Source organism: Palaemon carinicauda, chromosome 31, assembly GCF_036898095.1.
Source record: "Palaemon carinicauda isolate YSFRI2023 chromosome 31, ASM3689809v2, whole genome shotgun sequence".
In the NCBI taxonomy this organism is placed as follows: Eukaryota; Metazoa; Arthropoda; class Malacostraca; order Decapoda; family Palaemonidae; genus Palaemon; species Palaemon carinicauda.
The window spans coordinates 77,056,177-77,083,676 of NC_090755.1; the positions used below are offsets into that span (position 1 = coordinate 77,056,177).

The 27,500-nt window shown below is 36.7% G+C and overlaps 2 protein-coding genes across 2 annotated transcripts in view; one reads left to right on the forward strand and one right to left on the reverse strand.

Annotated features, from left to right (window-relative positions):
* LOC137625020 (glutamate receptor U1-like) overlaps nucleotides 1–5,356 on the forward strand; it is a 40,014-nt gene extending 34,658 nt beyond the window's left edge. The window contains exons 9-13 of the mRNA XM_068355958.1: nucleotides 455–617; nucleotides 1,620–1,834; nucleotides 2,090–2,215; nucleotides 3,728–3,876; nucleotides 4,227–5,356. Of these exons, the coding sequence (XP_068212059.1) occupies nucleotides 455–617; nucleotides 1,620–1,834; nucleotides 2,090–2,215; nucleotides 3,728–3,876; nucleotides 4,227–4,473 (900 nt within the window). The 3' untranslated portion in view covers nucleotides 4,474–5,356. The remainder of the gene's footprint in view (nucleotides 1–454; nucleotides 618–1,619; nucleotides 1,835–2,089; nucleotides 2,216–3,727; nucleotides 3,877–4,226) is intronic.
* The window catches only part of LOC137624549 (uncharacterized), a 282,824-nt gene that overhangs the window by 64,235 nt on the left and 191,089 nt on the right, over nucleotides 1–27,500 (reverse strand). The gene's annotated exons all lie outside the window — the stretch shown is intronic.

Genomic DNA, 27,500 nt, shown 5'->3' on the forward strand with positions numbered 1-27,500 from the left:
AAGCCTTATAACATACAGTATACTCGTTACATCTCGAAGAGTTATGGAAAGCATAATGATGGAATTAACACTAAGAGACAAAAAAGGGCAACATGGATACGAGGGCAAACTAAAGTAGAGGATATTCTAACAAGTAAGCAAAAGAAATGGTTGTGGGTGGGACATGTAATAAAAATGACAGATAATAAATGGACAAAAAGAATAACAGAATGGGTCCCTAGAGATTAGAAACGAAGCAAGGGAAGAAAGAAAAGACGATGGTTTGATGACCTAAGAAAATTTGCTGGTATAGACTGGCATTAAAAGACTGCATAAGTGGACTGATCGCATGTTTTTTTTCTGTTACTGAATTCCACAATTACATGATCACTAGCTAAAACATTCTCTCTCTCTCTCTCTCTCTCTCTCTCTCTCTCTCTCTCTCTCTCTCTCTCTCTCTCTCTCTCTCTTGTAGGTATGGATTGGCAATTTGGTGAGCGTGATAGCTGTCGGATCCCTGATGTCGTTCATGGCCACAGTGGGTAATTCGCCTTACCTTTACCCTCATAATTACCGCAGCATCTCTTACTCCTGGTCGCGTTACGTCTGGGACTGCGCCTTCTCTCTGACTGCTCAAGGTAACTAACTATTAAGAGGCTTCGTCATACAAGCACATTTCCCAATAGCTTTCGGAACGAATCATTTTTTTTTTTTTTCGCCAGCTCGAGATGTTCTCGAAACGGATGTCACCCAAGTTTTAACGAGAGGACAGATGAAAGAAAAGGTACTTTTCAAACTTATTTGGGGGACTTTATAGGATGCCAGTGTCCCCTTATGAAATGACGGAATGGAAGATAGTAATTTTGAAAAGGGGTGAGAGATGAAGATGTTTTTTTTTGTAGGCCATCTTACAGAACAACAGTGAAAATATAATGTATCGTCGTACATGAATTATTTAATATGTGAAGCAGATTATCAAAGTAAATCTCAATAGTAATACTTGGGGTAGCCTACTGGAAACATCTCTGCTTGGCGTTCTGCTGAACTGGGGTTCGAGACCCGCTCAAGCTCAACAATTTCTTGTATTGTCCACAACCTTACTATCCTTGCAAGGAAGGGATGAGGGTTTTGGGGAGCCTTCAGCAGCCATTGCTGGCCCACCCTGGTCCTAGCATGGGTGGAAAGGGGGCATGAGCGCTGATCATATGTACTGTATATGTGGTCAGTCTCTAGGGCATTGTATTTGTCCCTTGCCTCTGCCATTCATGACCAACATTTAAACCCTGTAATAGAAAATACCTGTACAAGATATATATATATATATATATATATATATATATATATATATATATATATATATATATTATATATATATATATATATATATATATATATATATATATACAGTACATATATACTGTATATAGTTAAAACCGTGACTTCTGACACTTGATAAGCATAAAATATGTAACTAGCCATAAAAGTTAGTGGGAAAAATTAATGGCAATTATACCTTCTTAATGACATCATTAGATTCCTAATGTGAATCTGAAGATAGATAGATAGACGGATAGATGGATGGATGGATAGATAGATAGATAGATAGATAGATAGCTGAATTCCTGAAACCTCTCTTGCAGGTAACCAGATGAAGCAGACTGAACCCATCAGAGTGATGAGCGCTCTGTGGCTGACAGTGAGCATGATCGTCATCTACACCTACACAGGGAATCTAATAGCTTTCCTGACGGTGCCGAAAATAAGCAACCTCATTAACTCCTTGGAGGAACTGGCCAATCAGAGGGAAGTCCTGTGGACGTACAGAGCCAAGACCGCCCACGACGAACTCTTCTCGGTAAGGGCAGAACTTTAAGTTAGTGCGGCTGTTTTGTTAGCTGGTTCCTTTTACCTAACTGTCCAACTTCTTTCACTTTGTTTTGCCATCATCTATGCCTCATTGAGACATCTCGTGGACAAGCAAACGGACGGAGAAACAAATTCGAAACATGGCATTATGAAACAATGATTCCCCGATGCATAAGCAAAAATTATAAAGAGGGTAAGCCAAGCTATTAGTCTATGTAATTAAGTAGTTTCTCTACATTTTCAGACAGCCCCAGCGCCAGGCACATACCACAAGATAGGGCAACTTTTGTTGGAGTCTCCAGACCTTTTCGTCAAGTCTGATAACGAAGGAGTAGCGGCTGTACTCCGCGGGAAAATGGCATTTATCAAGGTGAGAATGCATCACATATGATGAAACTTTATAGGGCATTCTACATCTGTGGCAAGCCGTTTGCGCGATTCAGAAAGATCGAATGGTTGACATTGTCCGCCGATATCATTACTCGCCCTTATGCGGGAGCGGCTCCGGTATATCAAAGGAAACTGGTGGCTGCCATCGTCTGTTCACTGATTTGTCTACGTCAAAGACATCTATTCCAGAGCAGATGGTTAAAACGAAACTTTATTTCATCTATACAGAATATAGCTTTTTGGAACTAAAAATGTATACGGCAATCACTTTTAAATACGACTCGATTCCACTCGCAATTAACAGAGATAAACTTCACAGAAGGTCATCAATATTTTGTTCGAGAACTAAGATACAATTACGACTTCCCTAAAGTCATTCTGATTAGACATGACTAATCCACCAAGGTTATCCACTGCGAAGACATTAAGTTTTCTATTACTGCTTGGAAATGTATGTAAAATTTCAATAATCGTCAGTGCATTTATGTTCTAACCATCGAACTCCCTTCCGATAAAGCGCATGTTTTCTACCCAAAAGCTGACGACTGACAAAAACTTTGTTACCTTATGGGCGATTCCCAAACGAAAAATAAACTAAAAACAGTACGTAAAATAGAAGGTAGACAGATGATCGCAGAGGGAATCATCGTTAGAAGAGTTGCACTAGAAAATTACTCGAACCCAATAAGGACAATATCAGGTGGTAAACAAATTAAAACTTGGTTTTTTTTAACAACAACGACCATAATTAACTTTCTAGTTTCCTCACACTTTACGGATAAACTATCAACTGAAAGCCTTAAATCCGTAGTAGGAAATAGAAAACGAGAAAAATATGGATATGTTTACCCATTATACAATCAATATTCTAAGGTTTACGACCACCTTCCCTTTTAAGTTGATAATTATTATTATTATCATTATCATTATTATCATTATCATTATTATTATTATTATTATTATTATTATCATTATTATTATTATTTCTTGCTAAGCTACAAACATAATTGGAAAAGCAAGATGTTATAAGCCCAAGGGCTCCAACAAGGAAACTAGCCCAGTGAGGAAAGAAAAAAAAGAAAAGAAAATACTTAAAGAAGAGTTACAACGTTAAGATAAATATCTCCTATATAAATTATAAAAACTTTAACAAAACAAGAGGAAGAGAAAGAGGATAGAATAAGATAGAAGTCTATGACCATTAATTTAGTCTTCCATTTTGAATTACCGGTAATAGATAAAATGAAAAAATAAATTTTCTTAAGGGAAGCAGATGTCCATTTGTAATATCAGCTGATTTATTATGATTAACCCATCTGAGTTCAACTTTGCTAACAGTTCCGTGCCATACACAATTCTAGATAACCATGTTTACTATTTGATATAAAATTCAAATGAAAACGGATTTATTTGACTCTCTCTCTCTCTCTCTCTCTCTCTCTCTCTCTCTCTCTCTCTCTCTCTCTCTCTCTCTCTCTCTCTCTCTCTCAAGGAAAAATCGTGGCTGGATTTCGCAATGGAGGAGGATTTCCTGAAAACTAAGAAGTGTCGCTTATCCCAGGTGAATCAGCTGTTCTTCAGCGCTGGTTTTGGATGGGTCCTTCAGGAGGAATCCATTTACCTTCCTCTGGTCAATGAAGAGTGAGTATGGGCAGCAAAGAAAAAAAAAAAAGGGAGTTTCTAAATCAGAACTTCCAAAATAAAATAAACTGATATATAAGTCAGTGGTCAGTGAACGTCAAATTCTCAGAAATAAATTCTAACTAATATCCAATTATTTCTTTTAGAAGTTTACTGATATTTGTTCATATCACTATATCGAAATAATAATGCTTAGAGGTGTCAATCTATGAATTTTTACTCACTAACTAAAAGCGCACCAAATAACTCCATTTAATGAACTCAGGCAACTTATATAATCCACCCGATACTACAGTATTATCTTATAGATGTGCAAGTACAACAACATCTCCAGTTCTCCTTGTTTCTAGGATTCTAAGGATGATGCAGTCAGGACTCTTCACCATTTGGAGGCAGAAATATTGGCCGAAGCCCAATAAATGTACAGCTGGCAGATCCACAGCCACCGGCCCAAGAGCTCTTCACTTGGGCAATTTCTTGGGGCACTTTTTCCTTCTGGGTGTCGGGGTGAGTCTTGCCCTTTCGGTACTGATTGTGGAGAAGATTATGTATCGCCCAAAGCAACAAGAAGATCAAGTCATATTTCTGAAAAAATGACAGGATCTCCATCTTGGCCTTATTTGTCTTGTTTCTACTCGATTTTCTTTGGGTGGGAAATGTTATGGCTCGATATGAACTTCAAATTTGCTTGTGAAGGTTTATATGTTATGTTATTTTAGGCATGCTTCGGCAATTAAATTAGAATTCGTAGCCTTACATTGGAAAGAATAGTTTTATGAAAATTACCCATGGTCACTAGATGTGGTATTCTTAGCTTAGGTATCATGTGGCTGAAAAACTACATTTTTTCACTGTATAAGTAATAAAGGCATTATAGTAATCAACATTGGATACTCCTGTTACTTCGTAATCAGCTAATGCGTATTTATTTACAAGAATAATGTAGATTCTGCATCAGTTCCTCCTTAACATGCATTGTACTTGATGAAATCCTTAGAAGTTTAACTATGCACATGCAGTTTAGGAAAAACACGAATAGAAATGTGCATATTCATGAAAATACCTTAATAATACGAACGCATGTATGTACTCGTATGTGTATGTAACATTTCTTAATGTTTTTTTCTTTTTCAACGAAAATCATTGTTGAGATAAAGAATGAAAAAAAAAAAATCATGTTTAACCTCTGGCCCTATGAGTTAATGTCATGACAGCTAATGTGACCAGTCCCTAAAGAATACCTTTCGCACAGTTTATGTCACATATAAGACAAAGATACAATATTTTGAGAATATATGGGACTGATATAGAGAAGCGACTGGATGCAGCCCAGAATCTTCAACATACTTCACCCACAACCATTGTGTTGGACCGCCACCTTCTCACAGATAATTCATGTAAACATAATAATAATAAAACCGCTTGCTGGAACAAGAGCCATGAGATAATGTTAATTTGCGAGCCATGGCTGCATGGCAGAGTAGAGAGCATTAGAGTGGTGGCCAATCACGATGCTTATGGGCAGAGCATGTTCGAAATTATAGGCTGGACACAGTCACAGTCATAATATACTGTAGATCATCATAAAGTAGTTTCACTAGAAGAGTGTATCCCAGTCCTAGAATTTCTAAACAATGGTTTAACGAAACAGGTTACACAGCTGACAATTGAGGACGCAGCACCATGAAATAACATTATTTGGAATACACATCAGTAGGAACACTGTAAGCGTTATGCCTACATCAGAGACTTATATGTATCATAGAAAAGATTAACAGTTATTGGCCATTCAATGTCACAAATAAAATCCTCCGAGCCTATCATCTAAAAAAAAAAATATAACTACGAAAGGCCTACATTTTCCTTATTCAACATTTATGTCACAGAAGCAAAACAAAAGTTTTTTACGAATTTATAGAAAAAAAATCCTCCCATGTAGAATAACAAACATCAAGACGGACTCTAGAACATGTCTCAAATTTGATTATAGGCATGATAGTTTCTCCTGAGTATTTTGCACTCATCAAATGTTTCTCTTAGAAACTTTCAAGATGCCTCATACTATAGTAGTGGATAGCATACTGTATGCGAAAGTTTAATTGCCGTGTTTTGGAAACCTACTGTTAAAAAAAAAAAAAAAAAAAAAAAAAAAAAAAAAAAAAAAAAAAAAAAAAAAAAAATGGTTACACTGTTTACTGGTAAGTTGTCAGGACAGGATAACCAAACCTTCAGACGCATCAGCCACGACTACAGCAGCTGGAAACAAACCCTCCTTCACCAGATCCACTTCCCCTTTTTCAGCCACAGACGAGAATGAGCCAGGCAATGTAATGTCTTTACCTAGCATAAGCCAGACAAAACCGAATAACGAGAGAAGGACACGATGTTGAACTTACCATCGAAAGTAAGTGATAGTCTTGTTTCATATAATGGAGAGATGTATCTTATAATAGTCAGATAATCATCAACCCTAAAAATGTTTTGTTCTGTGACGGAGTTTGAAACACGACCAACATTAATTCTACACTAGATGCTCTTTCATATGCAATGATTTTGCATACTGGCAGTCATTTAAGAGAAACGGAGACTTGTTTTTTTCTTTTAAATCTGACGGTGTTCATTTTTTATGTTAATATTTTCTCAAGACTTTTGTAATTTAAGGGTTAAAGGTGTAAAGATCGATGGTTTCCACTATTGACAAGGGATAACAGAGAAGCCCCTGAAAGTTAGCAAAGTTTAAATGATCCAAGGAACACTGAAGAAATTAGAAACCTCCATCTTATACCTAGCAACTTACCTTCAGCAACGAAATGTGTATCTACATACTGAAAAAAATGGAATTCAAATGCAATGCAAAGCGAAGTGACTGTGTTCAACCGGAAATCTTTAACATGCTCCGCCCACAAACATTGTGACTGGCCACCACCTTCTCGCAGCTGATTCATGTAAACATAACAATAATAATGATTAAACAAACTCTAAATAATTATGCTTTAATAGTGAATCACTTGGCTGGCTTGTATAGATCATCCATTGTGAATTTTTTTGTAATTAAGTGTGGGAATTTTACTTTTTTGGGGCTCCCCACAACAGATATCTAGGATCCTATCCCGAGGAATTGGAGCGCCATCACTCCCACACCTTCTCTAGTCCCAGCTTAGATGGAGAGGGGGCTTGAGCCCTGATCATATTATAGACAGTCTCTATGCCATTGTCCTGCAAGGGCATTGTCACAGCCCCTTGACTCTGCCATTCATGAGTAACCTTCAAACACGATTCAAGTCCAGATAATATTATATGCAGTGTGTATATATATATATATATATATATATATATATATATATATATATATATATATATATATATATATATATACACACACAGTATAATGAGATTGTTATTATCAGTACCACCTCAGTGTACAGGCTCTATGCCGTACTCAGAATAGTACACCCAAACAGAGAGTGCTGGATAATAATTAATTTTAAGGATAATGCAGCAAGATCGTGGGGGGGGGGGGGGCAGAGCATTATTTTAAAGGTTAAATTATCCTAATTTTTGCCTGCGGGCTTAATTTTTCAATGAGGGTCGTTCACTTAAACAACACAGGATATAGATCACCTTCATTGTATGTTTTCAATCAACCATCCCTGACTCAGTTTCATTAACTCAAAAATACTTTGAACAAAGTGGCGGGAGCATGTAATTATTTCAATTGCCCCTCAGAGAGGGATCCAAATGAGTATATAAATTAGATTATAAATTGTCCTGATACATCAATCTAAACATGATGGGTGTCTAAGTAGTAATCTTGTGGCTCCAGTGGAATATTCTTATGAATAAAACCTATCTGTCTGACATATACAATAATCTATTCAATTAAAGAAAATTCAGCAACGGCAGTGCAAGTCGGACACAAAATTCCTATTCAAACAGACTTGAAAAATATGTAGAGGTGTAAATAATATACGGAAGGCTGCATAAAAATTCTAATGCACAAATTATATTCAAGATCAGTAAATAATTTATCCTAGAATACACTGCTCATGGAAATAAGAACCATTTCGTGCAGACAACTAATTAGCACCGTAGAAATCGACCTGCCTTGACGTCACAAGAAGCGAATCTCTATAGATAGGATAGAAAATGGAGAGGGTAACTAAATAAATCATGTGAGATAAAGAAGGAAATGAAAAATGGTAACTGAAAAAAATCATCCACGAGATAAATGAAAATAAAAGACGAATAGAAATAGTGTGAAGATAATTCTTCTCATCCATGTACTGCTTGCCAGAACAGAGGAGCAATGGAATAATGTTTACTTGGGAATAAAGCAAGCCATGGCCGAGCAAAAACCTCTTAAGTAGCGGCTAATCACGATTAATGTGGGCAGAACTTGTTAAGGAATTTTGGTGACCCAGTAGCAGTCTTGTAAATGGGGTGATTATCAAAATTAAGAAATATACTGAAGGTACAAAGTGAAATCTTCAAGGAAATGTAACATAAAAACGGTGAATTAAAATAGAAAAAAAAGGCTAGTAAGGTAAATTGTTGGTTAAATAGTAAAGAACAGTCTTTACACGCGACTTTCCTTGCCGGTTTCTTATTCCTCATTATAACAACTTGCATCTCAAAAAAAGTCTCCCTAGCCTACTGTATAAGACTATAGATTCGAGTAATATTTTCAAGTACTTTTTTTTTTCTTTTTTTCTTGGCGAAAGTCTTTGCATGAAGATTTAAAATAAAGGTATATCGAAAATACAATCATTCAAAATTTACAAAGTGAAATAGATTAATATTTCTTATATAAATTGGGATAAGGAGTTCACTAGATTCATTAAATAAAAAGTAAAATGAGTAGTTATTTCGTTAAGTTTTAATATTTCTACCATCCTAATTTTATAAAAAGTAAATATAAAAAGTTCCTTGCAACCCTATCCTACGACAGATGTATTAAAAACCTTAAATACTAAATGTTAAAGAACACCATGAAATTACAAACTCCGTTGTTTATATCCTTGGCTTTACGTTTTCTATTATATCCATTTAATGGATAACTTCTGAGAAATGGAAACTCCATTTGGAGTAGAATAAGAATGTACTGGTTTCATCTTCACGGTTAAAAATGTTTGAGCAAAATAATCATTTATTTGTATATAATTGAATAGAACTGTGAATATTTCTTTCGATCACAATGACAGCAGGAAACACGGATGTACTGCAAAGTATTAAATTACTATTCCATGAAGGAAAATGTAACATTGAAAAGAGTAATACGCTTTTATGATGTATAATATAAACTACAAACACAAGATAATATAAATAAAATCAGGAGAATATAACTTGTCGATATGAAAAAAATCTATAGTTCAAGAAATATATTCAAATTACAGAAAAGGAAAATGTTAGGTTGAGGAAAAAATTGATAAATAACATATTCACTAATAAAGATGTAACCTCTAGAAAAGTCAGGACGATAACAAAATTAAGCTGTAGGCCTCCATAATAAGTCATGATAAGAAAACAAATTGGGGTCCGTAATGAATACACAACAAAATCAAAATGGAAAAAGTGCTGAAAAAAAAAATATGAATAGAACAATGAGGAAAGTACTATTTCTTCCAAGACATGCAATTACATCAAGACTATGATAAATAGAAACATCTTCCATAATAGCAAGGGTGTTGGGTCCGACACAATAATGATTTTTTAAATGAAAGATGAAGTATCTCAATAAAAACCGCTTTAAATATGATGAAAAGGAAATTGAGGGTAGCCGTTAATGAAAAAGTAAATCACAAGAGCAAAATTTCAATTTAACAAGCATAGAAAAGGATAAATGTATAAACAAAAATCCAAACACGAACATTTGATATATTTAAATGGAATAAAAGTTTAAAAAGGTGAACGTTAATTATAGACAGTAAATCTTAGCAATCCATGTTTGCCAACGGTTATATAAGCGGATGAGCAACTTGGTGGAGTAACGAAAACTTTGGGTGTGGAGGAAATGCCCCCCTAAATCTCGATGCAGTCAATGGCACCAGGGTGACGGATTGGGTTTAAGGCGATAGACAAGATATCTCTTTGGCTTCTACTCCTGATGCCTGGTGGATGATCTTACTAGAATTAGTATGGACTGGCAGGAGTCACTTGCCTTACTTAGATAGGCACTGCACATCACATGGAACTGGCTATCCTTTGATGAATTTAGCCAATGAATCCCCTATGGATTTAGTCAGTCTATGGAAAGCAAACATGAGAGAATGGCCCACAGTCCTGGGTGTAGCGGGTTACTAAGAATCACCCGGTTTATAAATACTGAAGAAAAATAGAAAATTGGTAATTGGAATGTTAGAACCATGAATCAGATTGGGAAGCTGCATTAAGTGGAGAATGAATTTATGAAATATAATTTAGATATCTTGACCCTAAGTGAAACACGTTGTAAGGGTATTGGTAAAAAAATCTTAGGCCAAGGCAATATAAATATATATATATATATATATATATATATATATATATATATATATATATATATATATATATATATATATATATATACTCAGAAAGAACAGATGGCGCTGGAATGGAAGGGGTGGAAATGATGATGACACCAAGAACAGAAAAAGCATTAACGAGATGGAGAGCTAAAAACAGAGGATTGTTACTTGCAAAGTTTGAATCAAAGCAGTGCAATAAGAGTATTATAGTTTGCTCTGCACTAATAAATGATTCCCCTGAAGAAAGGAACGATGAATACTATGAAGAACTGCAGAGTGTAATAGATGAGATCCCAGAGAGAGATATGACAATGGTTATTGGTGACTTCAATGCTGAAGTTGGAAGGAATAATCAAAGTATAGATGACGCGATGAGTGTTGAGGGTCTTGGCAAAGTTGCAAATGAAAAGGGGGCACATTTTATAAGTTTTGTTCAACAAAAAATCTTCTTATTAGTGATAACCTTTTCCAGCATAACGCCATCTACAAATATACGTGGACTTCGCCATGTGGCAATTACAAAAATCAATTAGATGTACCAACCATATGTCAATCGATCGTACATAGTAACGACATTTCTTATTATTTTGTATATATTATGCTTAGTATATTCGCTCTCCCATTGCAGTGATAGAGACCTGAATAAACATGTCAGTTTTTCTCACCGTTAACTGTTAACAGAACTGGTTGTCGGTTGAACATGAAATTGCCTGTTATGTTTTTATGTCCTTTTTGCCTGGACTTTATGTATATATAAACTGATGTTCTGTAATAAAGTTACTCAGTTGCTTTCATCCTGCCTTCCTAGTCACAGCTTCTCGGCCCATCACATTGGTGACCCCGGAAGTCGACTTGATACTCCCGCCTTCCACCCCCCAACCCCAGTCATTGGTACCATAGCGGACTCCACAGAAGTTGGCGCCGCCCCATTCAAACTTTCGTCGTTCCCCAGCGGAGAGGCGTTTGCTTGGTTTCAGCACACAGAAGTCCAGTTCTGCATCAACGGCATGACTCACTCACCCACTAAAGCAGATTATGTTCTCACGGCGATACCCGAGGACACCTTCCTAGAAATATCTGACTGGCTTTGTGAACAAGGAGACACCCCAATAGCATATGACGCCCTCAAAACATATCTTCTGCAGCAGTACTCGCCGTCGCCAGCCGGACCAAAGGGCTTCGCTCGCCCTCAGGGAAATAACCAGTATCTCTCGCCTGCAACCTGCCACAGACGGCACTCCTCGTGAGGTGAACCTACTTCATGCCCTTTGGATTCACCATTTACCCGAACCTGTACTCGCTGCCATACCCGATGTCGATAGTTTACCCATAAAGGACTTGATGACCAAAGCCAACGACCTTATGGACAGCCACTTCACGACCTTTAAGACCTCCATCAACGCCTCCACTCCTGACAAAGAGGACGCCCATTCAACGTCAACCAAAGCTGACGTGAATGCAGTAGGACATACATGCCTACCCCATGACGTGCCGAAGCGGCTACAAAGCCACCCATCACCCACCACTCGCTCCCGCCCCAACCAACGACTTCTACAGCCACTTACTGCCGCCCATCGGCAGCAGTTTTGCTACTACCACTACATATTCGGGGCAACCACGAAGAAATGTGCCAAGGATTGTCAGTGGACAAAAAACGTGTAAGTAGACCATCGCTCGTGGTGGTGGCCTCTCGTGTTTCTAATCTTTTCTTTTTACATGATGCAAGAACGGGAATGTGATTTTTGGTAGACACAGGAGCTTGTCGTTCTCTTTTGCCAAGGGAACTCTTCAGGACACGACGTAGTCTGTCTACATCTGCCAACGTCCGCCTGGTAGCTGCCCACGGATCTGCGATATCCACCTACGGTTACAAGAACCTCACATTATTGTTTGGGAACGGTAAATTTAATTGAAAGTTTCTCGTTGCTGAAGTCACATTGCCAATCCTCGGTGCGAATTTCCTCTCTCATTTCCACCTTCTGGTCGATGTCACCCACCGACGATTGGTCAACACAGACTCATACTTGTCGACACCTCTTCAACCCGCCTCCTCCAATCTCGCTCTCCACATCAGCGCACCCATGGATGACTACACCCACCTCCTCATGTCGTACCCGAAAGTTTTCCGTCCAAAACTTCACCAAACACCCACGGTTCCTGCCAAGCACGGTATTTATCACATTATCAAGACGATGGGACCTCCAATCTTTGCAAAATTCGGACCTCTGGCACCGGATCGATTGGCAGCCACCAAACAGACGTTCGCCGAAATGGAGGAAATGGGCGCCAAAAGGCCTCCAGCCCATGGTTATCACCCTTACACATCGTTCTGAGGAGAGACAGCTCCCTCCGTCCGTGCGGGGATTACAGGTGCCTGAACATGCAAAAAGATTCAGATCACTACCACCTCCCAAACATCGCCGACGTGACCTCCTACCTGCACAAAGCGAAGGTTTTCTTCATGCTCGACCTCCTGAAGGGGTATTATCAGGTGCCTATGAACCCAGAAGACATCCCCAAGACCAACATCACCACTCCGTTTGGTACAAACACCTTCAATTACTCCTGTTTTGGCCTTCGTAATGCTGGGGCCAACAAAGTGTCGCTCTTAGGGCACCGCATCACTCCTAAAGGAGTCCATCTCCTCCCTGAGAAGGTAGCAGCCGTTCAGAACTGCCCCACGCCCTCGACTGTCAAAGCTCTTCACCAATTCTTGGACATGATCATCTATTATCTCCGTTTTCTGCCAGACATTGCCGCCACTCTTGCTCCCCTCTACGCCTCCCTCAAGGCCAAGCCAAAAGACCTTAAGTGGGGTCCCTTTCAAGAAGCGGTCTTCTGCAATGCAAAGAAGGCCCTATCAACCACTCCTGCTCTCCCTTTTCCCATCCCACATGTCCCTCTCCTTCTCTCCACTGATGCCAGCGACGTCGCTATTGTTGCAGTACTCGAACAGGTGGTCAATGGCTCGCCCGCCAATTGGCCTTCTTCAACAGAAAACTCTCCAAGGCAGAATCGGGTTATTCTACCTTCGATCGCGAATTGCTGGCGGTGCACTTGGCTGTCCGTCACTTTCGCCATTTCTTAGAAGGGACGCCCTTCGTCATTCGCACAGACCGCATGCCTCTGGTGCACGCCCTCACTCGACAGTCTGACACCTGGTCCACCCGTCAACGCCGACATCTCTCCGGCGTGGCTGAATACAATTGCACCCTTCTACACATCCCTGGGAAAATGAATCCCGTTGCCCATGCCCTGTCAATAAACACGTTGGCGGCCGTTCAACTGGGATTGGATTACAACGCCTTGGCTGAAGCCCAACGACAGGATCCAGAGTATCAAGCATGTAGGACATCCTGTACAACCCTCCGTTGGGAAGACATTCCCCTCGATGACTCCAACACCACCCTCCTCTGTAACGTCAGTACTGGTAGACCGCGACCTTAGATTCCTGCTCCCATGCAGCGACAGGTGTTTGATTTCATTCATGGCCTTTCACATCCCTCGTGCCGTTCTACTGCATTGCTGCTGAAGACAAAGATCATTTGGCACGGAATTTCTAAGGATGCTTAGGATTGGGTCCGCGCCTGTACTTCTTGTCAAACTTCCAAAGTACATCGACACACGGATTCAGGAGTGGGCACTTCTCCTCAACCTCAGAGTCGTTTCGCCCACATTCACGTAGACGTTGTAGGCCCCCTACCCACATTACAAGGACATTGTTACCTGTTTACCGTCTTCGACCGCTCCACTCGTTGGCCTGAAGCCATTCCCATGGAAACTGCAACATCTGCCTCATGTACATCTGTCTTACTCTCAGGATGGATTGCAAGATTTGGTATCCCTGAGCATATTACTTCTGACAGGGGAACCACTTTCACCTCTCAATTGTGGACATCATTAGCGAATCTCCTGGGCATCACCCTACATCAGATAACTGCCTACAACCCCGCTACCAATGGAATGGTTGAACGTTTTCATCACAGCATCAAAGCAGCTTTGATGTCCCGCTGCAAGGATTCCAACTGGTTTACTCAGCTTCCCTGGGTCCTCCTGGGACTAAGGACGGCCCATCACATAGCCATTATTAAAGAGAGAAGGAGGACTGTGAGAAATGTATAATGAAAAGCGATAAAGATGCAGATATTGTTAGTGATCACCAACTCCTCAATGACACACTGAACTTAAAACTAAAAGCACCCAACAGAAATGTAAATAGAATACCTAGGTTTGATACAACTACTATCGTTTCCAGAGGCCGTGTAATAGTGTTTTTCCCAAATATCTAACAAACAGGCTTATGAATTTCCATGAAACTACAGCAATGAATGTTTCAAACATTGGCCTAATTTTTGGTGGTACAATGAATTGACAGATGTGCTTAATTAACCCGTTTACTTTTAGAAAAAAAGAGGAACTTCTTCCCTTCCTTCAGAGCGTTTCGAAGAAGTGTTACTTAATCACGTAACTGTTACGCAGAGGTTCCCCTAACCCTCCTTAGGTGTTTACACCTATGGCTATCCTAGTACTCCCCCTCCCCCTTCTTTCTTGCCTTCTTTCCTTCATTCCCATTGTTATTAGGCTACCGAGTAAATCCCTGTTAGGAAAGACTGTTTACTGCACATATAAAATGAGCCGTAAGAGCAATAGAATGTTTTATGGTGGTAGATAATGATTAGATGGTTAACACAAATTATCAAACATAATAGAAGAGGTTTAAAACAGGGTTGTGGAATCGCACTAAGAGATATTCTACTCGGACACCTACAAATTTTAGATTTGCGACTAAAAAATCAAATAAAATAAAAAAGTAAAATAAAAACATTAGTAAAAATAGAAAACTATTTTTTTCCCTTGAGAGTGATGATGAGTAAAATGTATAAGTGTCCATTTCTTGTTTTTTTTTTTTTCCATACCTCATAAATCTATGGTTTCCAGCAATTGGTGATAACATTATTTTGGAAAAGCAAAGCTAATGAATACTTTGATACGAGTATATCAGCTTGGCATGTAGACAATGTCAATGGATTCTTCAAAGTAAGGTTGATTGGATCATTAATTGAAGTCTGGTATAATTCCAGTGACAAAGTTGCAATGATATTTGTCACATACCTTTTAAGTAACAAAAATTGGTACTGGTACTTATAATGTAAATAAATATATAAAACTATAGGTTGAAATATAATAAATCTTATGTATGTATGAACCCACACACACACACACACACACACACACACACATATATATATATATATATATATATATATATATATATATATATATATATATATATATATATATATATATGCGTAAAAATCACAGGAAAACGTGATGCTCAGATGCAGAAGAACCACAGGGAAAATGAAAATACGGAATATACACTTAAGTCCTGACTATTTTCGTGATACTTCCTCAGAGGACTGATTTATTGAGAGAGGTTTCTTACAATTTATAGGGAAAGCAAAAGTACGAACATACATATAGAGATTTAGAGAACAATGACACTCCCTTACCCGCTACCTGGGCTTGACTCAGGTGTTGAGTAGGAGGAGTCCCCAAGCTTGTTAGACACCTGCTAAAAAGGGTCATTTCTAGTGGCAAGTATATTCTTGTTTGCTTCTTTTTTTACTTTCGGTACAGTTTATTTATATGTCAATGCAGTAGCCTTATCTATATAAATACATAGGCAAAACATACACAAACATACAAATATATATACATATATATATATATATATATATATATATATATATATATATATATATATATATATATATATACACATACACATATACATATATACATACATACAGATACAAATACACATACATATATACATAAATACATACACATACACATACATATACATACACATACATATATACATATATATACACATACATATATACATATATACACATACATACATATGCATATATACATCTATATGTATACAACATTAATATCATAAACATATAATCATGTATATATCAATACTTATATCTAGCATAACACTATATAGTGCCAATATACTTATGCATACTATATAAAATAATTGTTTCCTTTAATGAATGGTAGCTTAGGTCTAAATATTAATTTCACACCGACGTTAATTATTCACAATACATTCAATTTTACATTAAGTGGTTAATGTTTTTTTATATAGCTTACAAATCTCTTTACATATAAAGGCGTCGAGTTTATACATTCCATGACCAATATTCAAGTTGTTTTCAAAGGTTTCTTTTATGAAACTGGACTCTATGATGTTTCTTTCCACTAAGTTATTTGAATGAACCAATTTCTTTGCACCTGACCAATTAATAGGGTGATTTTTATCTCTAACGTGGGCAAAGAGTGCATTATTATCTTGAGCATACCTGACACTTTTCTTATGTTGTTCAATTCTCTTTTCTAGGGCTTTACTAGTTTGACCAATATAGTATTTTTCACAAGCATTGCATGGAATACGATATACACATCCCTTGGTAATGTCAGGAGAATTCTTTATTAAGGCTGTTTTTATTGTATTTTTACTCTTAAATGCTACATTTACATTGAAGTTTTTTAACAGTTGGGGAATTTCTTTAAATGAATCACAATAAGGTAGTACAAGTAAATTTTGTGTGTTATAGTTTTTTCTGTTATCATTACCGAAAAAAGTCTTTTTTGCTGTTCTTAGGGCATCATCTAACACAATTTCAGGATACTTTAGTTTTTTACCTATTGCTCTAATACCATTTATTTCGTCATCAATATATTCAGGACTGCAGACTCGGAATGCTCTTAAAAACATAGAAGTAAATACAGATTTCTTAACTTTGTTGCCTTGGTTTGAGTAATAATGGACATATGCCGAGATATTCGTTGGCTTTCTGTATACACTGAACTTGAGACTATTATTACATCTATGTATGCGACAGTCCAAAAAAGGTAGGGTACAATTATTCTCCAGCTCCATAGTGAAATTTATTGATGGTACCAAACTATTCAATCTAAGAAAAAATGAAAATTTAGATAACTTTTTTCTTAGATTGAATGGTTTGGTACCATCAATAAATTTCACTATGGAGCTGGAGAATAATTGTACCCTACCTTTTTTGGACTGTCGCATACATAGATGTAATAATAGTCTCAAGTTCAGTGTATACAGAAAGCCAACGAATATCTCGGCATATGTCCATTATTACTCAAACCAAGGCAACAAAGTTAAGAAATCTGTAATTATTTCTATGTTTTTAAGAGCATTCCGAGTCTGCAGCCCTGAATATATTGATGACGAAATAAATGGTATTAGAGCAATAGGTAAAAAACTAAAGTATCCTGAAATTGTGTTAGATGATGCCCTAAGAACAGCAAAAAAGACTTTTTTCGGTAATGATAACAGAAAAAACTATAACACACAAAATTTACTTGTACTACCTTATTGTGATTCATTTAAAGAAATTCCCCAACTGTTAAAAAACTTCAATGTAAATGTAGCATTTAAGAGTAAAAATACAATAAAAACAGCCTTAATAAAGAATTCTCCTGACATTACCAAGGGATGTGTATATCGTATTCCATGCAATGCTTGTGAAAAATACTATATTGGTCAAACTGGTAAAGCCCTAGAAAAGAGAATTGAACAACATAAGAAAAGTGTCAGGTATGCTCAAGATAATAATGCACTCTTTGCCCACGTTAGAGATAAAAATCACCCTAGTAATTGGTCAGGTGCAAAGAAATTGGTTCATTCAAATAACTTAGTGGAAAGAAACATCATAGAGTCCAGTTTCATAAAAGAAACCTTTGAAAACAACTTGAATATTGGTCATGGAATGTATAAACTCGACGCCTTTATATGTAAAGAGATTTGTAAGCTATATAAAAAAACATTAACCACTTAATGTAAAATTGAATGTATTGTGAATAATTAACGTCGGTGTGAAATTAATATTTAGACCTAAGCTACCATTTATTAAAGGAAACAATTATTTTATATAGTATGCATAAGTATATTGGCACTATATAGTGTTATGCTAGATATAAGTATTGATATATACATGATTATATGTTTATGATATTAATGTTGTATACATATAGATGTATATATTCAAATGTATGTATGTGTATATATGTATATATGTATGTGTATATATATATGTATATATGTATGTGTATGTATATGTATGTATATGTGTATGTATTTATGTATATATGTATGTGTATTTGTATCTGTATGTATGTATATATATGTATATGTGTACGTGTGTATATATATATATATATATATATATATATATATATATATGTATATATATATGTATATATATTTGTATGTTTGTGTATGTTTTGCTTATGTATTTATATAGATAAGGCTACTGCATTGACATATAAATAAACTGTACTGAAAGTTAAAAAAGAAGAAAACAAGAATATACCCGCCACTAGAAATGACCCTTTTTAGCAGGTGTCTAACGAGCTTGGGGACTCCTCCTACTCAACACCTGAGTCAAGCCCAGGTAGTGGGTAAGGGAGTGTCATTGTTCTCTAAATCTCTATATGTATGTTCGTACTTTTGCTTTCCCTATAAATTGTAAGAAACCTCTCTCAATAAATCAGTCCTCTGAGGAAGTATCACGAAACTAGTCAGGACTTAAGTGTATATTCCGTATTTTTATTTTCCCTGTGGTTCTTCTGCATATATATATATATATATATATATATATATATATATATATATATATATATATATATATATATATATATATATATATATATATATATGTTTTCAAAATTTATCAAATGGCCGATGTCAATGCCCTTATATGAAACATCTTTTAGAAGTCTACCTTTTAAGGAATTCAAACTACTCTCTCTGGTGAAATTGATATGATAAATTATATCAAACAATGCTCTCTGTCCTTTTCTTCCTGGCAATTGATGTATCGAGTAACCTGTGTTGTATGGAAGAATGAGTCCTACGGCTTAACCTAAAGAAAACTATATTTCTATTGCTTTACCAACCTTCGCTTGAAGTGCGAAGTGTAGGGTTAGCATGGCTTCTTTCGTCTCCTGTCATAAGTCTCATTCTTGATCTTCAATGTGAGTGGGTAAGATATAAAAGGTTGCTCTTGTGTTTAGGTAAAGTCTAAAGTCACGAATCACATTACCAGGTATGCTGAACTTTTACTGACAAAGAATTTCGTATTGCTTGGGGTAGGTCATATGACAATTATCTATGGAGTTAAACAGGCGTTTAACAATTCGGGGGATGGGAGGTACAGGGGAAGAAACGTTATAACAACGTCACTGAGGGACGTCATCACTTTTGTGAATGTGTGGGTGTCTAAGACTGGCTTTAACCTCATTTTCTTAAGTAAAAAAGTTAATGAAACGTAATTGGCAAACCACAGTATTTCCCAAAATTAGGCCATTGTATGAAGCGCTCCCTGCTTTGATATCATGGAAATCCATCAGTTATTTTAGGGGTTATTTAAAAAAATAAATAAATAAATAAATAAATAAATAAACACTATTACACGGCTACTGGAAACGATAGTAAGCTTTTAGAATAAGAGCACAGAGAAACGTGTGCAATTGAATGTAGGAATCGATTTATAGTCTTAGAGACTTTAAGAGACGAGTAGCAGACAATTAATGAAGAATGGTGTGATATTAAGAACACATATCAATCAGTTGGTAGTGAAGTTTTAGGATATGGAGTTACAAGGAGAAAACTATGGATATCAAATAATACTTGGGATACTATAAAAAGGAGGCAAAGACAGAAATTGATTGTTGAAAGATTTCGAGGAAGTAGTGAAAATTACAAGGTAAAGTATGCTAAGTATTCCAGCATTGATAGTGCGGTCAAAAGAAAAGCCAGGAATGACTGGAGAAAATATTTAGCCCGGAAAGCAGAAGAGGCCGACAAAACTATGAATTCAGTGAGTGGCTATGGTGTAAGAATTGCTCAGAGAATTATCAATGAAATTTTTACTGGGCAAAGAAGATGTATATACCTATCAAAAAGAGAGACGGATCTGTTATAACAACAGAAGATGAAGAAAGACAACGTTGGATGGAACACTTTAGTAAGGTCATGAATACGAGGTATGAGGAGAATAATTTGATTGATATACCTGAAGCTGAGGAAGACCTTGATGTGCCCATGAATGAATTCAGTGCCTTTGAAGTCAAGGCTATCATTAAAAAGCTCAAGAGATGGAAAACCCCTGAATACGATACAATAACTGCTTTGATGATATTGTCCGAAAATGAAGGGACTACCAGAATACTTACAATATTATTTTGTATAATGTGGCATAAAGAGGCAAGACCTGATGAATGGGACCTAAGAGTGTTGGTGAAAAGGGCAAAAAAAAAAAAAAAAAAAAAAAGATCTGACTAATTGCAATAATTACAGAGACATCACACTTATGTCAGTTGTCATGAAAATATATACTATGCTCATTCTTAAGAGACTAGTGAGGAATATTGATGAAAAGCTGAGAGATGAATAAGCAGGATTTCGAAAAGGTAAAGTCGTACTGACCAAATTTTTATTTTAAGACATCCACTTTTGATGGCATCTGTGGACTATGAAAAATCCTTTGATACTGTGCACCGGCAAATTTTTGTGGAGTGTCCTGCATTATTATGGAGTTCCTCTTAAAATGTATATCTGATTAAGTGCGTTCATGAGCATAGCAGGTGCAAAGTTAATGTTAATGGAGTCCTATCAAAGGAATTTCCTGTGAACAGCAGAGTACTCCAAGGGAATGTGTTGTCACCTATGTTGTTTATCCTCCTCATGGACTTTGTGATGCATAGAACAGTTGGGATGGTGAAGGACTGGACTGGATTGGTAACAGGAAATTCGTGGACCAAGAGTATAATGGTGATGCTGTCCTTATTAGCAGAACACCACAGGACTTGCAAAGCTTGCTTACCTGAATGCATGAAATATCACATGAGGTTGGGCTCAAGATAAATAGAAGAAAGAGAGAGATGATGAGAACGGAATATGCTATAGACGATAAAATATCATTGGAAGGAAAAAAGATTAATGAGGTGGAATCATTCATATATTTAGGAACTATGATCTCTGATATGGGATCTTTAGAATTTGAGTTTAAGAAAAAATTGAAAAAAAAAAAAAAAAAAAAAGCAAATCAGACAATGGCTGAGTTAAGTAAAATTTGAAAATCAAATTGCCTGAAACTACATTTAAAAATCATACTATATATCAATTTAGTGAGATAGGTGTTATTGTATGGACATGAGTTGTGGTATGACAATGAAACAATATCCAACAGATTTTGTAGATTTGAACCAAACCCCTAATAAGAATATTGAGAGTTAAATGGCAGGACAGGATTATAAATGAAACTATAAGAGATTACTTAAGTGCCATATGTGGATGAGATCATGGTGAGGGATAAATGGAAATGGTTTGGGCATGCTCTTTGCATTCCCCAAGAGAGATTAGTTCACCAAACTTTCAACTGGGTACCACAAGTTACTAGAAGAGTTGAAAGACCCAGGCCTACATGGCTGAGGACTATGAAGAGTGAAGTAGGAGATGATGAATGGAGAAGTATTGATTTAAAAGCTCAAAATAGAGATGACTGGCAAAATCTAAGCAAGGCCCTTTGTGTCAATAGGCTTAAGAGGAGATGATGATGATGATGATGATGATTATGATGATGATATATATATTCTTACAAAGCTGGACTTCATGAGAATAGAATATGTCATTCACGTATTTTATTTGTGTATTTAAGAGATGTATAGCCAGCTCGTAAGATGAGTTCCACTCACGTAAGATTAGGTAATATATATAATTACATAAGACTTTGGTCATTCCTTTAGTTGTATTTTTATTCAGTTCCATATATGTAAATTCATGTTATTTTAAAGAATTAAATTTTCATTTCACGAAGTTTTGTTACGAAGTCTTATGTAAACTTGTTAACAGGTATGCTGTATAACACACTAGGTATTGCATCATGTTCCCACATGTTTGGAAGTTGCCAGAAGGTTCTCGACTAGAAATCTTTCTTTTTTTTTTAATGTTGCGAGAGGAAGTTGAGGGAGTTAGTTGAGAGGGAATTGCCTCACAAGAAACATTAGTACCCATTCCTCAGATTACTAAGCCGGCAACCTTACGCCGCTAGAGCCATGCCCCCACGCCACGAGAATGATTTACTAGAAATTTTTAGAATCAATTAAGTTGATATATATAGGACTTAGCAATGCATAGGAGACAGAAGAGATCCAGCCTATCTCTTTGAAAGAGCCAACGTCTGCCGGTCCTCTATCCAGCCACTATGTGCTTAGTGTGACGGGCCGAGAGAGAGTCGTGAACTCAAAGGCAGGATGCAATCAATTGAGTACTTTATTAAGGAACACTCTCCTTTATATACAAAATCTCAAGGCAACAGGACATAACATGTTCGAGAGACAGACAATGTTACAGAGCAAAACAGCAGGCATGAATTTTCATGTTCGTTTTCGTGCGAGGGAAGAGCGAAGATACAAGCATAATATATACAAAAGGAATTATGTGCAATTGTGTGACACACGGTTGGTACATGGCTCCCCCCTAAAAATGACATACTGTACATGTTAAATAGGGCGCCCTGATCTAGAGAGGAGAACTGTAGGCGGGTCATCTGGCAGAAGATAAGCAGGTTTTAGACGATCAATGGAGTCCCGGAGTGACGGGCCGAGAGAGGGTTGTGAACTCAACGGCAGGATGCAATCAACTGAGTTGTTTATTAAGGAACACTCTCCTTTATATACAAAACCTCAAGGCAACAGGACATAACATGTTCAAGAGACAGACAATGTTACAGAGCAACACAGCAGACATGAATTTTCATGTTCGTTTTAGTGCGAGGGAAGAGCGAAGATACAAGCATAATATATACAAAAGGAATTATGTACAATTGTGTGACACACGGTTGGTACAATATCATTCAGTTCGTTGACAAACTCTCTCCCTTGGGCGGTGATCAAGGTTTCTATACAGCCAAAGTCACAAACGGTATCTAAAAAGAACTGTGCAACTTCTGCTGCAGACTTGCGTTTTAAAGGTGAAGCAACTGGAAATTTTGTAAAGTAGTCTGTCATTGCTACAATATAACAGTGTCCTCTCTCTGTCTGGGGCAGGGGTCCAATCAAGTCCATTCCAACCTGAGACCAACCTTTTTCAGGAACATAAACTGGATGTAACTCTGGAGCTTGCATTGCTGGTTTATTACTTGCTCTCTGGCACTTGTCACATTTAAAAACATAATCACTAACAAGTTCTTTGATGCCCTTAAAATAATACTTAGCAGTAATTTTTCCAATGGTCTTATCCCTTCCCATATGTGCACCACCAAAGCCTTCATGACAAGCTTTGATAATTCAGTTCACGTCCGTTTTCATCAACACTTGACCTAACTGCACTTCATTATTTATCTTTCGTTTATGCATTAGATATCCATCTTTAACACAAAAGGGTTTGCACTTTTTTTCTAATATCACGCTTTTCTTCTTTGTTTAGTCCATCAGGATACTTTCCACTATCCAGATATTGGTAATATGTATATGTGTGGTAAGTGAGCTCCTCCATATTCTGACGCACGTGTTTCCACTGCTATTACTCGGACAATTGAGTGTGAAGCATCTTGGCGCTAAAACTAGAAGGAAAACAGACAAAAAGAGAGAATGTCAACAGCCCTAGTGATGGTAGTTTTATTGTGATGATAATAGCCACAGCCATAGCCATAGATTTATAACAACAGTGGGGTTGGGGGAATCCAATTTTGGAGTAAATGGTTTTGCCTGTATAATATATTAGAACTCCATACACAAGTTTTGGCAACTCTTTTCTGCCAAGGCTAATGTCCAAATTTCCATGGAAGGATATTGATTTCCTAAATAATATTTCGCATCTTTGGCAGATTTGGAAAACATCATCTGAGGGATGAATCAATTTTCCTTTATCTTTCAACTGAATTAGCCTTGGTATTGCATCATTGTGATGGGCAGTTAAGCAATCCAAATAGACTTCATAACGCAAGGATTTCTTCAGTTTATACACAAGAAATCCTATGTACGCCACAATATCGCTAGAATAAAGTGATAAGGTGTAGGAATGTAAGAGTAATCTTCGTTATGACTGCTTTCATCTAAACACCTATTCTCTATTATTCTGTTCTTAGGAGAAGATTTATTTATGCCAACCGAGTTATGTAAATGTGTAATATTGCTTGAATAATTCTAGAGGTATGCAATTACCACGAAGAACATTCATTAAGAATCAGAATGTTCTTATAAGCAGCCGAAAACTGCATGGCAGTAGGATTATTATTACAACCCCATATTTCTTATTTTACCAAAAAGAAAAAAAGCTCAACATAATCTTGGATCATTTTATGACAGTAAAACTTTAATTTTTAGAGTGGAACGTTCAATTAGATTATTCAATCGGCTTTAAATGGCTAATATAAGCTTCAGCCTTCATCATTAATTCTTTAAACAAACATGCATTTTGTTGTTGCATTTCAAGATTTAAAGTTACGTCTGAGCAAAATTTTTTGAATTGAGGATATATAGTCCTAAACTAAAGAATTTGATTGCTCCCTCACATCCTTCGAAATCAGCAAGTTTGTTTTCTAAGCAACATTGCAAGGGGTTTGATACGGATTCACTAAGAAACTGAGCAGCACGCCTAAAATTCATTGTTCTTTTTATCCATGCAATATGTTGTGACTTCAATTTATTGCCTAAATTTATGCAATTTGTGCAGCTTTTCTATGAAATCCCATTGAATTTGATTCCCATGGCAAACGAAAAAAAAAATATTGGTTACCTCCACCAAGCAAAGGGGGGAATCTTGGCCCAGAGGGGGAATATTATCCTGGGACAAAGTTCCCCCGGGGGGGGGGGATATATCCTGGGCCATATTTCCCCCGGGGGGAACTTCGGACGGCGGGAAAACCAGACCGTTACACCGGCACATCGTTGCTTTTGTGCAGTATTCTAAAATCAAGCATTTATATTCCTCTTGTGTTTCTTCAGTAGCAGCAAATATGATCTATTTCAGTGTACAAACGATTACGCAATTTCCAAGAAATTTAGACAACTTCAGATTCCGAGAGAAAAAAAATAATTAAGAGAAACTATTTTGATGAGTTACTTTTCATGAAATAAACGACCAGTTTTAATATTTTAATATTTTAAAGAGTTTGAATTAAAATTCATTATATATATGGTCATTATCTTTTCTTAGGCCTATTGACCCTAACGGCCCCGGTTACATTTCGCCAGCCGTCTCTATCTTGAGCTTTTAAATCAATACTTCTCCATTCATCATCTCCTACTTCATACATCACATGCTGTAAAATTCAAGTTTCCAAAGAATTTTATCAAACATGGTCTACTGATATTGTTTGGACCTTAGACAGTCATAATTACGAACAAACAATAGTTATAGTGAAATCTTGGAAACTATTTGTGACTGTTCGTTGGAAATTCTAGGCTGGATATTCAGGTTAAGGAATGGAAATGTTTATAGGCCTAATAAATAGCCTACGGAGTATTGAATTTGAGGGTGAAAAGTCTTTTATCTTTAAAGCACATCTCAGTGACACAGTGTTCAGACTAAACTTCCGACCCCTGAAATGTCGACTTGATATTGTTCTTGTAAATAATATGTTTTAATCGTTCAAGACTTATTGCAACACACCAGAGAACCCGCTGCTTCCTGATAAGCTATTGCTGAGCTATAATTGAAAACAAGGTTCCCAACAGCTATACTGTCATTGCAAAGCATCGACTATAGAAGAGTTTAGCAATTCAAGTAACTGTCTGCTTCTTTTGACCTCATTAAGCCCTTTGTATAACAGAGTCGGCCTCTCGAGTCTACTCTTCGAATCTATTTATTAGATTTTCCTCTTTTGTACAGTACATTAAAACAAAATTTTAATCAATGATTTTATAAGTGAACTATTTTTTTTTAAATAGTGTTATCCAGTTTTGTCCTTTAAAAGTTAATAAAGAGATTCATATTGTGTTGACTCGAAAATTAAGTAAAGGGAAAATGTGCTTTATCCAGAGAGGGATCTGACAGTACCCAATAACTTTCGCAATAGTATCAATGGGTGCCTACCATTGGCCATCAAAATACTGATCTATTTGCTAAAAGAATATTCAAAATTCATAAATAGCTATAATGATGATTATTATGAAAGGCAACTAAATTCTTAATTATCAAACTTCATTAAAAAATTATGAATTTATTAACAAATCTATAAACTTTGCATAAAATGTTTGAGTCTTCTTAAATGGAGAATATTTTCCGACAAGTAATGGCAGTGATGTCTGTTTCTTCCTGGATAACCTAAAGTAAAGAGACTCGGGTTTTCCGAGAGTCCTGGGTCGGGTCAAGCCCTAAGAAATCGACTCCGTTGAGGATCCTTCCTCTTGGGTGTCTTCCGATTCAGGACTACCTCTCGGTTTGGGGTTCCGAGACAGGCAGGATAGAAAGAAAGTATCCTGTCACTGACGTCCCCCGGTTATCCAGCAAAACAGCAACAGGCTTTCTTTGGTCTGGTGTTGAATTCTCCTCTTCCTTCTCTCTCTCTCTCTCTCTCTCTCTCTCTCTCTCTCTCTCTCTCTCTCTCTCTCTCTCTCTCTCTCTCTCTCATTAGTAACCCTTTCTTATCCTTTTCCTTCTCTTCCTCTACTAATAAAGGGCACGAGGTGGGGGGAGGGATTCCCGTCTACAATATGCAACCAGACTGTTGGTATTTATTTATTATTGCATTGGACAACATAGCTTGTCACTTAGTAATAAATCTTATATTTTACTTTGTAAACATGACTATGAATGCACAAAGTTGCTCAACTGTTATGAAAAATTTTATTATTGAAAAAATATTAGATAATTAAAACAATTGTGCTACAATAATATTTCAGAAAAAAAAAGTAATACATTAATGAAACACGAATCCCTCTGAACACCTTGATTCCGTGAGACTATTCCTAGAACTGTGTCTGTAGATAGTCGGAGTGGGAAAGAGGGCTTCAAGAGGGAAAATAATCTAAGCTTAGTCCTGTTGTCTAATAATAATAACCATC